This window comes from Colius striatus, chromosome 9 (genome assembly GCF_028858725.1).
Source record: "Colius striatus isolate bColStr4 chromosome 9, bColStr4.1.hap1, whole genome shotgun sequence".
NCBI classification, from domain to species: domain Eukaryota; kingdom Metazoa; phylum Chordata; class Aves; order Coliiformes; family Coliidae; genus Colius; species Colius striatus.
In genome coordinates this window covers 34,672,086-34,684,238 of record NC_084767.1, presented here as the reverse complement: position 1 = coordinate 34,684,238, position 12,153 = coordinate 34,672,086, and the positions used below count along the sequence as shown (strand labels likewise).

Sequence of the window (12,153 nt, the reverse complement as noted above, 5' to 3'; positions counted from 1 at the left end):
GGGCAACAGCAGTTTCGAACTGACGGCGGGTAGCGCCGGGCGCCGGAGGCGGTGCCTCCCGCGGGCTTCCGGGACTGGCTGGGAGGAGCCGGCGGGCCGCGCCGGGCGGGAAGTGAGATCAGGCGCACAGGAAATCCCGCCAGCGCCGAGGCCTGTGTTTGCGCTGGGCAGAGAAAGGATCGGAGCGCCTGCAGCGGCCCAGCCGAGCCTGCCGCACGCTACGGGGCTGAGCCATGTCTGACCAGGTACGGGCGCCGCCAGCCCCGCTCACCCACCCTGGGGGAAGCTGCTGCTGGAGGCGGGGGGACAGGGCGGCGGCGGCGGCGGCAGGCCCCACTGCCCCGGGGCGCGGGAGGAGCTGCCTGTGCTGCCGCCTTCCCCCCCCCCCCCCCCCCCCCCACTTGCTGTGGAGCAGGCCCGGCCCTGCTCTCCGTCAGGGGCGGCCTGGGGCAAGCGGAACCGTGGCTGCCTAGGAGTGGATGTGCCCCTCAGGGACTCTTTGCTGGGGTGCCTGTTTCCGATCTCGGCCAAACTCTGCCTCCCTTCCTTTGTATTCCACTTTCCCCTTAGCTGAGGATATTTCGCAAGGAGATGCTCGGGCGGTCAGGGCCGGCGGGAGCGGGGGCGACTCCGCGGCACCCCGGGCCAGGATCGCCGCCGGGGCAACCCCGGCCCTGGAAACCCAGGAGTGCACCGAGGGGTGAGCCGTGTTGCACAACAGTTGTTTCCTTTGATTTTCCGTTTCCAGGTGTGTGGTAGGATGCTCTTCCCCTGCAGCAGGATTTGTGTTGGTTAGGCTAGACCTGCCAGGTCGTTTATTTGCCCTAGGAACCCAAAAGGAGGAAAAACCCCAGACTTTCTTAGCTGAGTGTTGTTTGTCTGTGTTAAACACCCGACCTTCACCGAGTCTCTATCCTGTCTTCACTACTTGTACATTTTTATGTTCCTGCTAATTCTGACTTCTCAACTGGGTTCTTAAGTTGCTCGTACTGCAAGTCCCTGGATTGCTCGATGTGGTATGATTACAATCCTTTCCTTACAGCTATTTCTTTAGGCTACATGACCTGCTGGTGGAAAGTTAAAACGGCATTCCTAGTTTAATTTGTGTTCTGCAGTGCTTTATTTTTTTTTTTTATATTACCTTCCTATGACAGCATTTCCAAGTTGTAGTGACAACTTGGCTTTGGAAGAATCGATGTCAGTATCTACAAATGTTTCTTGCACTGCTGTGAAGTCAAGTGCTAGAGAGGAAATGAAAAGTATCCAGAGAGAAGGCTAATCTTGGTATATACTGCTATGGAATATAGGAAGGAACTTGATACATTATGACCTGTAAACTGAAACCATTGCTGTGGTTTTCCTCCTCACCCCTGTCTTTCAAGTGCAGTGCACTTGAAAGTGCATTCTCCTGGTGAGAATGGGGCTGCTGCCCCTCTCTGCCTGTGAGAGTGCAGCTGGGAACACAGCTATTGCTGACACCCATTTGGACATGTTTCCAGTATAGTAATATACATGAAAATGGTTGCTTAAAAAAAAAAAAAAAGTAAATTCTGAACTAGATTTTGTAGATTGATCTTCACGTGATCTCCTCTGTGTTTGTGAGCTAAGGCATGTTTTAACACATCACAGCTTTCATTAGGTAATTCCATTTCCAGGCAAGTTCTGCTAAAATATACATGTTGGTTCTTTGGGACTGCTTGAAGTAAGTAAAACTCATTGTATGTGATAGCCTTTTTTGGATGCATATCTTAAAGGTCTCTGAATAAGGACCTAGGTTTGTTTATTTTTTTTAATAGAGAAGCAAAGCATTGTTGGGCCACTTCTGGGGGGACTATGCAACAAGAGCTAAGGAGATGCTGAAATAACAATATAATGTACAGTAATGCAGCACTAAATCTTCTCAGTTATCAGTCCTAGAGGAATAATTGGGTTACTTGAAGTTGTGGATTGGGATTGCTTCAGCCCTGGAGTTAAGTTAGGAAGGACCTAATTTGTCACCAGTTATTATAATTTTTGCTTGTCTACTGCTAAAAAGTCAAGAAACATACACTTCATTTAGTTAGAAGTAAAAATATATATAAGAAGGGCAGATTTCAAAATACACACGGCTGCTTGGTGGAATCTAAGCAGAAAGGAAAAAAAAAAAACCCACCACATTTTTCCCCTCCCTTCAAGGATGTCAAGCTATTTTTGCTTTAATTGAATCTGGGTGCTGGCATTTTTGTCTGCTTGTATACTACTAATAAAGAAAATGCAATAGTTATTGTGTATTTTACACTTCTATAAGACATGTAGCAGTTCATTTGCTGTTAAGATGTGTGTTGGAGTCCTGTTCCTCTAGTAATTTTGTTTTGTTTTTTAATGATTATTGGAAGTGTGCTGAGTCTAGGGGTTTTTTAGGCTTGGATGTTGAAATTTGAGCACTTCAGAAAAATGGAGGTGGAAATTTGCAATGTGCTGCCTCAAAACCTTTGAGTTTGTGTTTTCATTAATTCAATAGCAATACCAGTGAGTTTCATCTGAGAAACTTTGGGTGGTTTTTACAACGATGAAGTTAGTGTTGATGTATAAATGTGAGAGTACTAGAAGCCTCATTTTGTGCTAACTGGGAAAACTGTGGCATGAAGTCAGTAAAACTTCGGTCATGTCATGAAGTTAGAACTTGGAGTGTTGTGGTGTTTCTGTTCTGTTTGTGTGGTAGTCTTATGGGTTTTTTTATGTATTGTTTCATGAGATATCCTAAACACTAGTTCTTTTCACAGTGCAAGTAAAAGTCTGGAGGCTTACTTGCAGACTGCTGATCCAACGTTTTGCTTGTGAATACTTGTAGTTTAGTAACTTTGCAATCTCCTTTCTTTTTTCTCTAAAGAGTTTCTGTGTTGGCTTACCATTTGGCATTGCATGATGGTGTATTTCACTGACGAAACGTAGGAGGTTGTTTCAGACTTTCCGGGCCTTGTGTTCTGATTTCAAATACTTTGCTCTATTTTTAAGCTTCAATTATTGATGTCGATGTAGATCTCTTATCGTCTCTTTTCTTGAAGTTACATCTCTGTTTACTCTTATTTTGTACATGAGAGGTTGGGGCTTTAAATGAGCGTCTTTATGGTATGATGTTTCAAGACTCTCATTCCCTCTGCCTTTTTTACTGTTTGCTGCTTCCCCTATTTGTTTTTAGTACTAAAGCCCTCTTTCCCCGAGGGTAGGAATTGAGCATCTTCTGAATCATTGCTTTCCACTTGCATTGGCCAGAGGCACTGTTGAGGATGAGTTGTCATACCTTGTACAGGATGCTTGTTTCCTAAGTTAAGTAGGTAGATTTGTTACAATGCACAGAACTGTACAAACTACTGCAAATGCATCTGCTGCTGGAATAATATACTGCTATGCAATTGAGTTGTTACCCAAAGTAAATTGAGACAGTGACTGACCTAGGAACAGGATGTTCTTACAAATTCTTTCAGCGACAGCAAAAAGGAGGTAGTTTTGAAGTTATAGGCTCCAGATCTATAGAGATCTGAATCTCTTTCTGATTCCAAGAGGTTAGTAATCCTGCATGCAGGCAATAAAAATGTGGTGTATGCAAGTTATCAGGACAAGTTGCAGTTTATATATTTTCTTTTCTTTTTAGTTGGGAGTGGATACCACAACAAATAGTGCAAATAGTGCCATGAGATTAGAGTTTGGATGTGTTAGAAAGGGAAAACTTCATTGGGGAGTGCAGTTGCTGTGATCGCTGTTACCAGCGATGACCACTTTTACACTTCAGAAGTGACTTGCTTGGAGACTTGAGGGTAAGTGTCTAGTTTCCTGAAAGCTTGGGGACAGTTTTTGGTTTTGAGCTCGAAGGGTGATGAATCAGTCCTAGCAGTCCAGATTGTGCACAGGTTGGTATTTAAAAAAAAAAAAAAAGTAGTATTCAAACAGAAACAGATTCTGGCTTGAGGCAGTGAGTCAAACTGATATAAAGAGCACTTCCTCTTTTTTTTTTTTTTCCCTCTAGACTGACACTGGTACAGATAGGGAAGGTGTTTGCAGACTTTTCCCCCTTCCCTGAACTGCTAACATTCAAAGAAGTTGTACATGTTTAACCTCTTTAAGTAAAAAAACCAAACCAAAACAAAAAAACTTGAAAAGGCTTATCCACCATTTTAATCTGGAGATAGAGACTGATCTGGATGGACTTAATGCGGAAGGTTAGTATGTGGTTTTAGTGCTTGATCCTAAAATTTAAGTCCAAAAATACAAAGGGTATTTGTGTATACTCAGCAAAAATGTCCATTAAGGTCTGGGAAAAGGTGTGTGGTAGGCACTTGTATATGTTTTGTTTAATTTTACTACTGTGTTAAGCAATGAAAAGTAAAAAGATTTGAAACATGAGTAGCAGGGTATCCCTGTTTCTGACTACTTGGGAAATTTCTTCATCAAGCACCATCTGGACCTGAGACAGTGTCCATCTAAAATTCCTTTGTGCTGCTCTAGAGTGTAACTAAAGGTCTGATCCAGAATATGAAGTGACAGGCAAGGGTTAATAGTACTTGATCTGTCACTTGTCTTATCTGTCAGCAGCTAATATGGAAACTTTGGTGTCCTTAATTCATGTCTTGTAGACCTAAACATTTTTCATGAGCTTTAGTGCTCAAGTTGTTGAATTAAACTTAACTGTTAAAATTAATTTTTATCCTGGAAAGACAGCAAAAAACTAGTTCTTAGGACTGCAGCTACTAAGAATTGCAGTCTTAAACATGCTAGAAGGAAGCTGATACTTGGTGTTGTTTTGTTGTTCTAGAAAAGAAGGTGACTAATCATCCTTTTGAAAATAGCAACTATTGTTTATATACTGAAAAATACTGGAATGGTTCACTCTTTACACTAATAGGGTGTTACAAATGCTTTCTGTTTACTCTCCTCACAATGTTCTTTTTTTCTGTTAAATATCTGAACCTCCTAGTACAGTTCCTGTATTTCTTTTTTGCAGTCTCCTTGTGACTAGGAGTTAGGGATCTCTTAGGTTCTTTAACTGTTCACAGATAGACAGGCTTTCATGATACGAATTTCAATTATTTTCACACACAGGAAGAAATAAAGTGGTTTGCATAGTCTGATTCCATGTGTTAAGGATAGCAGTTGTCATTCTGCCCAGTGAAAATAAGGTAATGTTGAACTGATCGGATCATGTTCTAACATTTTTTCTTACAGGAAGCAAAACCTTCAGCTGAGGACTTGGGAGATAAGAAAGAAGGAGAATATATTAAACTCAAAGTCATTGGGCAGGTGAGTCTTTACATAATTACTTGTTGACATTTGGTGAGGATGTGAGTTTCTGTATTGTAGAAATGAACAACTGAAAGTTGATATCTTTAGTTCTTCGGTATGGATCCTCCCCTGCCAGAAACCACTTACCAATTGCCAGTAATTTGTGTCAGTATACTCTGGTGTGTTTGTATGTGGTTTGTTTTGTTTTTCTGAAAAGTTTAATTTATTCTTATGACTCAGGATTTAGATAGTGTGGTCTCTATCTTAACACTAGGGGACCTGATGCATTGAGGAATTAATTTATACAAGGATATGAATGAAATACGTGACAAAATTGATAAACTTGGGTCTTCAGAGTTCCTGTAGTACACTAAACATGAGGTCTACTTTCTTGGACAGGGGTAGGAAAAGGGTTCTGTTGGCTGGCATGTTGGTAGATGTGAATGACAGATTATAATTCTGAATTCAAGTTGTGTTGGAATGTGAATGTGCGATCTTCTTGAACAGAAGACTTTCTGTACAAGAGCCCCAGGCTCCTATGATTTAACTTGCTGTTGTTTGTTGGAGCTGTGCTGTTGACTGGAGACCGACAACGTAAAGTCAGACTAACACAAACTAGCTCACCTCTTGCTGGTTTAATTGGCAATGATGGGAACACATTCAAAAGCTAAATGTGACCTGTGTGCTCTTTGCATGGGATCTCTTGCAGTCTGTTTTATCTGTAGGTATTTTGAGAGTTGTAGTTACTTGTAACTTAGGGCTCATAGGAAGGACTATAGATTCATGAGATGTAAGATGTCTTCTTGGGTTAGTGTTGTGTTGACAAGTCTGTCTGTATCCAAACTTCTAATTATTCTAACTGAATAGAACTTCGTATATATTTTGAAGTACAAGGTTTAACTTGCCACTTTTGGAATCTTGGAGCAGAAGTCCCCTGCATATGTGTGTTTGTATTTCACAAGTATATCTGGGTGTAAAGACAGAATCACAGACTGAACCATGTATGGGTTGTAGTACTTTTAAGTCCAAAACTTCCATAGTGAGCTGAATGCTATACTATGCCATCTGTTTTAAAATAGAGCTTCCACTGGAAGTGCATGATGAATTTAGTGACTGATAAATCATCCTGGAGGTTTATGTTTTAATGCATCAAGGTATGCACAGTGATAGTAAAACTGCATTCCATGTTAATTTTACATAACTTTTTTCTTAATGAGAGTCTTAAAATAAGCATAGATAAAGTAAGGAGTTGCTACAAAGAGAGTAACTTTTTTCTTCTCTGTTCTTAGGACAGCAGTGAAATTCACTTCAAGGTGAAAATGACAACACACCTCAAGAAACTCAAGGAATCATACTGTCAAAGACAGGTTTGTGTAACAGTATCAATCTCTCTTTAAAAAGAAAAAAAGCCAAGTATTTTAGCTTTACATTTCTCACTGTTCTTTCAAATAATGTTTTGGAACAGTCAAGCTTCTGTCTAGTTATGAGCAAGACGAGTATCTGACAGTACAAATATAAAGGATCTCCTCATTTTGTTTGACAAATAAAGGTATTTCTATTTAAGACAGTTGTGAATTTTGTAGTAAGCTAAAAATACTGTTTGAAAATATATAGTGGCTTCTCAGAAGACATAGAAGTTACATTTTAAAATGCCCAGATGTGTGTTTATAGTTCCTGTAAAATCTTCAGTTTCCAAGTGAAATTCCTTTAAAACTGCAGTTTTAAGCAGCCTTAGGCATTGTTACAGCCATCATTATGGTAATGGATTAACACTAGCTACTATTCCCCAAGCTAAAGAAATCTGCAATGTTAATTGTGAATGTAGGTAGATAGTAACTACTGCTACAAAACAACAAATATATCTTCACTTTGAAATTTTTTGGCAGATACTGTAGATTTGCTGCCACTATTTCCAGAAGCCTTGGTCTAGTTTATGCTCAGCTTTGGAGACAGATGCCTTGTGGGGCTTTTTACTGAGTAACTCTTGGAGTTCACTTCAGAAGACACAAGATACAATACTTCGAGTTTTTTTCTGAATACCTTGAGACAAGTTGAACTTGTCAATTCAAGTGTTCTGCTGTAGAATGTGGATTTTTTTCCTGTCATTCTGGAGTAGGAGGACAGGAAAGGTCAAACACCAGATAAGTTTATAGACAAATCCAAATAATTAAATTGTGTTTCATTTGGAAAAAACTTGAAACTTAAAAAAAAAAGAAAAAAAGCAGGTTATATTTCACTTGTGTGAGTTTTGCTTGTAACTTGAAAGAAAAAGATGAGATGTTTACCCTTGGGATGCTTTATTTACTTTTTTTGCCACTGGGATGCTCCTTTATTTACCATTGGGATACTCCTTTCTCCTTGTTTGAATGATGTTCCTTAGCTCTTTCTCATCATTAGTGTAGAGCTTTTGCAGAACCAGTAATGGTAAATGTTATGTCCTTCCTATGCTGATACAAGATGGGGAAAGCAAGGGTAGGAGTTCACAAAGTAGACATCATGTTCCTCCTGTTGTTTTAGATTCTTAATAAGACTGATACACAGGTCATAAAAATATAGGACCTTGATATGTAATGTTGTCTTGGGAGGGAGAGCAGTAGTAAGTACTACTATTTTATTTGTAAGTAAAAAAAGGCAAGGAGGAAGAAAGCTAAGGAAGCTTCCAAGTTTTTGAGCTAGAGCTTCCGTGAGACTGGAATAAACATATGTTTCATCACTGTTATGCTCAGTGAGTCACTTTGCAGTCTACATGGTTGCAAGAGAATAGCTGCACTCCTGTGTAACAGGAACTAACACTTTCTTTTTTACTTTCCACAGGTATTGCTTTTATTAAAAATGTTTTTGTTGTGAATCTGTACAAGCTTCAGTAAGTTGTTCTTTTTTTTAGGGTGTTCCAATGAATTCACTCAGGTTCCTCTTCGAGGGTCAGAGAATTACTGATAATCATACCCCCAAGGAGGTAAGTGTCTTTCTAGAAAGTTATGTAGTTCACTGGAGAAACTAAATACTGAGTTGCCTAATTTCTGTTCTATTTCCCCACTGTTAACCAGATTGAAATTGTTTCTCGAAGTGCAGCTAACTTGTCTATATTTAGTCAAAGAATCTGACTATAATTATCCAGCTAGAATCTTTAATAAGGTCAATATGCAGTTCAGAGAGAGACTGATTGGCCCTTCATGTGTAATATTGTCTCAGAAGGATGTAGTCACCGCTTACCGGGCCGAAAAAGCTGAGGCAGCTTTCCAGCTGATGAGCTAGAATTTCAGTGTAACTTTGGAATAAATATGTCTATAGTTCACATTTGTTAGATGAAAGTGTAAATAAACATAACACAAGCCAATGCTGGCCATCAGGAAGCCCAGTACCTGGACCATAGTGGGATAGTCTGGAGAATACAAGACCTTCCTTTGATGGATGAGGGTGGGGTTAGAGACCTGTTAGGCAAGCTGGACACCTATAGATCCATGAGTCCTGATGGGGTGTACCCACGAGTGCTGAGGGAGCTGGCTGATATTATTGCTAAGCCACTTGCCATTGTTAAATAATTGTGGAGCACAGATGCGGTGCCTGAGGACTGGAGAAAGGCCAATGTCATTTGAAGGACTCACTAAGGGGAAACCTGCTTGACCTACCTGGTAGCCTTCTGTATGAGAGTATAACTGGCTGGCTAGATGAGGGGAGAGCAGTGAATGTCATCTACTTTGACTTTAGCAAGTATAGAGGTTTTCTCTGGAAGTTTTGAAACTTGCCTGGATATATTCCTGAGTGACCTGATCTAGACAGACTTGCTTGAGCAGGGGGGTTGGACTAGGTGATCTTTAGAGGTTCCTTCCAACCCTTACCATTGTATGATTTTAAGACTTTTGACACTCTTCTAGAACATCCTTATCAGAAAGCTCAGACAGTGTGGCTTGGATGAGTGGACAGTGAGGTGGATCAAGAACTGTCTGATTCACAGAGCCCAGAGGATGGTGATCAATGGCACAGAATGGAGTTGGATGCCTGTGGCCAGTGGGGTTCCACAGGGATCAGTTCTGGGGCCAGTCTTGTTCAACATCTTCATCAATGACCTTGATGGAGGTACAGGGTGTACCCTCAGCAAGTTCCCTGATGGCACCAAACTGGGAGGACTGGCTGATTCCCCAGAAGGCTGTGCTGCCATTTAGCGGGATCTCAACTGACTTGAGATTTGGGCAGAGAGGAACCTCATGAGGTTCAACAAGGACAAGTGCAGAGTCCTGCCTCTGGGGAGGAACAACCCTATGCACCAGGACAGGTTGGAGATTGATCTACTGAAGAGCAGCTCTGCAGAGAGAGACCTGAGCCAGCAATGTGCCCTTATGGCCACTAAGGCCAATGACATCCTGGGATGCATCAAGAGGAGTGTGACCAGCAGGTCGAGAGAGGTTCTGCTCCCCCTCTGCTCTGCCCTGGTGAGGCCTCATCTGGAGTCCTGTGTCCAGTCCTGGGCTCCCCAGCTCAAGACGGACAGGGAACTTCTAAGGAGAGTCCAGAGCAAGGCCATCAAGGTGGTGGGGGGACTGGAGCATTTTTCTTGTGAGGAAAGGCTGTGGTATCTGGGGCTGTTCAGCCTGGAGGAGACTGAGAGGAGACCTCATTAATACTTACAAGTATTTGGAAGGTGCAATGTCAAGAGGATGGGGCAACACTTTTTCTGTAGTGTCCAGTGTTAGGACAAGGCTTAATAAATAAAAGCTGGAACAAAGTTCTGCTAAAACATAAGGAAAAATGTTTTACTGTGAGGATGAGGAAGCCCTGGCACAGGCTGCCCAGGAAGTTTGTGGAGTTTCTCTCTGGAGATTTTGAAGAGCCTTCTGGATGTGTTCCTGTGTGACCTGATCTAGGTGAACCTACTGTAGCAGGGGGATTGGACTAGATGATCTCTAAAGGTCCCTTCCAACTCCTACCTTTCTGTGATTTTAAGTTACTTCTGCTGTCCAGTGATTTCCTCAAATTGTTACATCTAAGCAGGGGGAAATGCTGTTATTAAAAGACCTGATAAGTGAGAAAAAGTTATCTACTGTGAATTTGAGCCAGCTGTCCTCTTCAAGAGAACAGTTGTAAACAGGCTTTGAGTTGCAAGCTGTAAGTCTCTGCTATATTGTGAGCTAGTAGTGTGCCATATGTAATTCATGTGGCTGTACAGCTGGTTCATTTCACTATGTGGTTGGTTATATCCTGCTCATCTGTTACCCAGGAATGTACATAGAGAGAGATAAAGCTAGCAGCTTCCAGGCTGACATGTACTGGTTCAAGCAAATTGAGACTTATAAGACTTTTCTTTGGCTGGGATGTGTTGAGGTATAGGAGACTGAAGGAAACGGACTAAAAATTATGAATGTTGGTTAGTGAGCTAGTGACTGAAACTTTTTTTTCACCCCTTTGATGAATTATGATGTGGCAGAGGAACAAACCACTGTATAACTTGTCTAGGATCTGCTCTGAATTCAGTACATGCGATTTATAACCTTTATATGCTATTTTTCTCTGTTCTCACAGCTGGGGATGGAGGAGGAAGATGTGATTGAAGTTTATCAGGAACAGACGGGGGGTCACTCAACAGTTTAGATCCTTCTGTTTGTTTTCTTCCCCCTTTATCCTTTTTTATTTTTAAATAATAGTTCTTTTGTAATGTGGTGTTCAACACTGAATTGAAACTGGCACCCCATCTCTGGGAGTTTAATTTCAAGCGTCTGGTATTTTGAATTCTCGTGCTCATTATACACTATTGTTTCTGTTTTCATTGTGCTGAACTTTTGTGATCCAGCTGCTACAGCCCTGCTCCCCTCTTCCCTTCTGCCTTCCCCTTTAGATATACACGTACACACATGCATTTGTATGTTCACTAGGTTTGTGCATTTCAGGCACGAAGGCTGTAAGATCTGCCAGGTGGGGGAGTGTTCTTAATGACTTCCATATCTGCCCTGAAGTTTTGATGTGTGACTGTTTCACTCCTGGACTATAACTTTCAGTGCGAGATGAAGTTTTTCAGAGAACTAAACTATGGAGAAATTGTGTATCCATAACTCTGAGCAATTTTGCTTAAATTGTGCTGATGGCCCAGCAAAGAAGATTACCAAGTTGGAAATGGAAAGGCTAGAACTGTTGTCGTCTGTACCATGCTCCAGAGATGGCTTTGCTGAAGACATAAAATTGAAAACCCTGATGATTCTTAAATCTTTCCAGAAGAGCCCAGAAGCATTTTAACTTCAAATAGGAATTAGTACATGCAGGTATTCATGCAAGAATGTTCACAGCAGACAATTGGTGTTACTTTGACGCTCTTGTTTGTACCTTTTGGCCTGGGACGTGGGTTTTGAATGGACATTGTCTGTACCAGCTTCATTTAAAATAAACAAGAAAACCAATTTTATAAACAACTTGCATTTTCTTTTCAAATATTTGGAAATGGGCAAAAGCTGTAAAAATTTATAATTAGGGCATACTTTTCCAGTAACTATGTGTTGAAGCCAGAAAAAAAAGTGCTCTGGAAATATACCTCATTTTTTTAAAAAAAGAATTTGCATTCTTCTCCTTGCCCTAGTGAAATACTTGATCTGCTTGGTTTGCGGGTGACTGTTTAAGATTGCTAGCTAGTTTCTTTTCTTGTTAGAGAATATTCACGTAGTTAGATACATCTTTACTTCATGCACAACAGTTAAACTAAAAATGCAACTTGGAAGGAAATAAGATTAGTTTTAATGTCTACATTTCATATGATCATGGTACCAGTAAATAATTGCTCTATGATGGATGACATGGAGGTGTCATCATAGTTCATCAGGTCTCATTAGGAGGGTCCAGTACATGTTCTAGATAGTTGTAGGTTCTAAATGGTCAGCTTGAGTACACATTATTGGATATAAAAGCTGAGATGGG

At 41.0% G+C, this 12,153-nt stretch overlaps 1 protein-coding gene across 5 annotated transcripts; it reads left to right on the top strand.

The window, feature by feature from the left end:
• On the top strand, positions 1-11,654 carry SUMO1 (small ubiquitin like modifier 1). Of its 5 annotated transcripts, none has more exons than XM_062002837.1 (6): positions 1-245; positions 4,004-4,196; positions 5,200-5,274; positions 6,546-6,623; positions 8,141-8,212; positions 9,132-10,764. In XM_062002837.1, exons 2-6 carry the CDS (start codon positions 4,179-4,181, stop codon positions 9,417-9,419), a joined length of 531 nt encoding a protein of 176 aa, XP_061858821.1. In that variant the 5' UTR covers positions 1-245; positions 4,004-4,178; the 3' UTR covers positions 9,420-10,764. The 5 variants fall into 5 exon arrangements, with proteins under 5 accessions (XP_061858821.1, XP_061858822.1, XP_061858825.1 ...); XM_062002841.1 differs by lacking the exon at positions 9,132-10,764 and adding an exon at positions 11,124-11,654 and having other exon boundaries at positions 20-245; XM_062002839.1 differs by lacking the exon at positions 9,132-10,764 and adding an exon at positions 10,774-11,654 and having other exon boundaries at positions 24-245.
• The last annotated feature ends 499 nt before the right edge of the window (positions 11,655-12,153 follow it).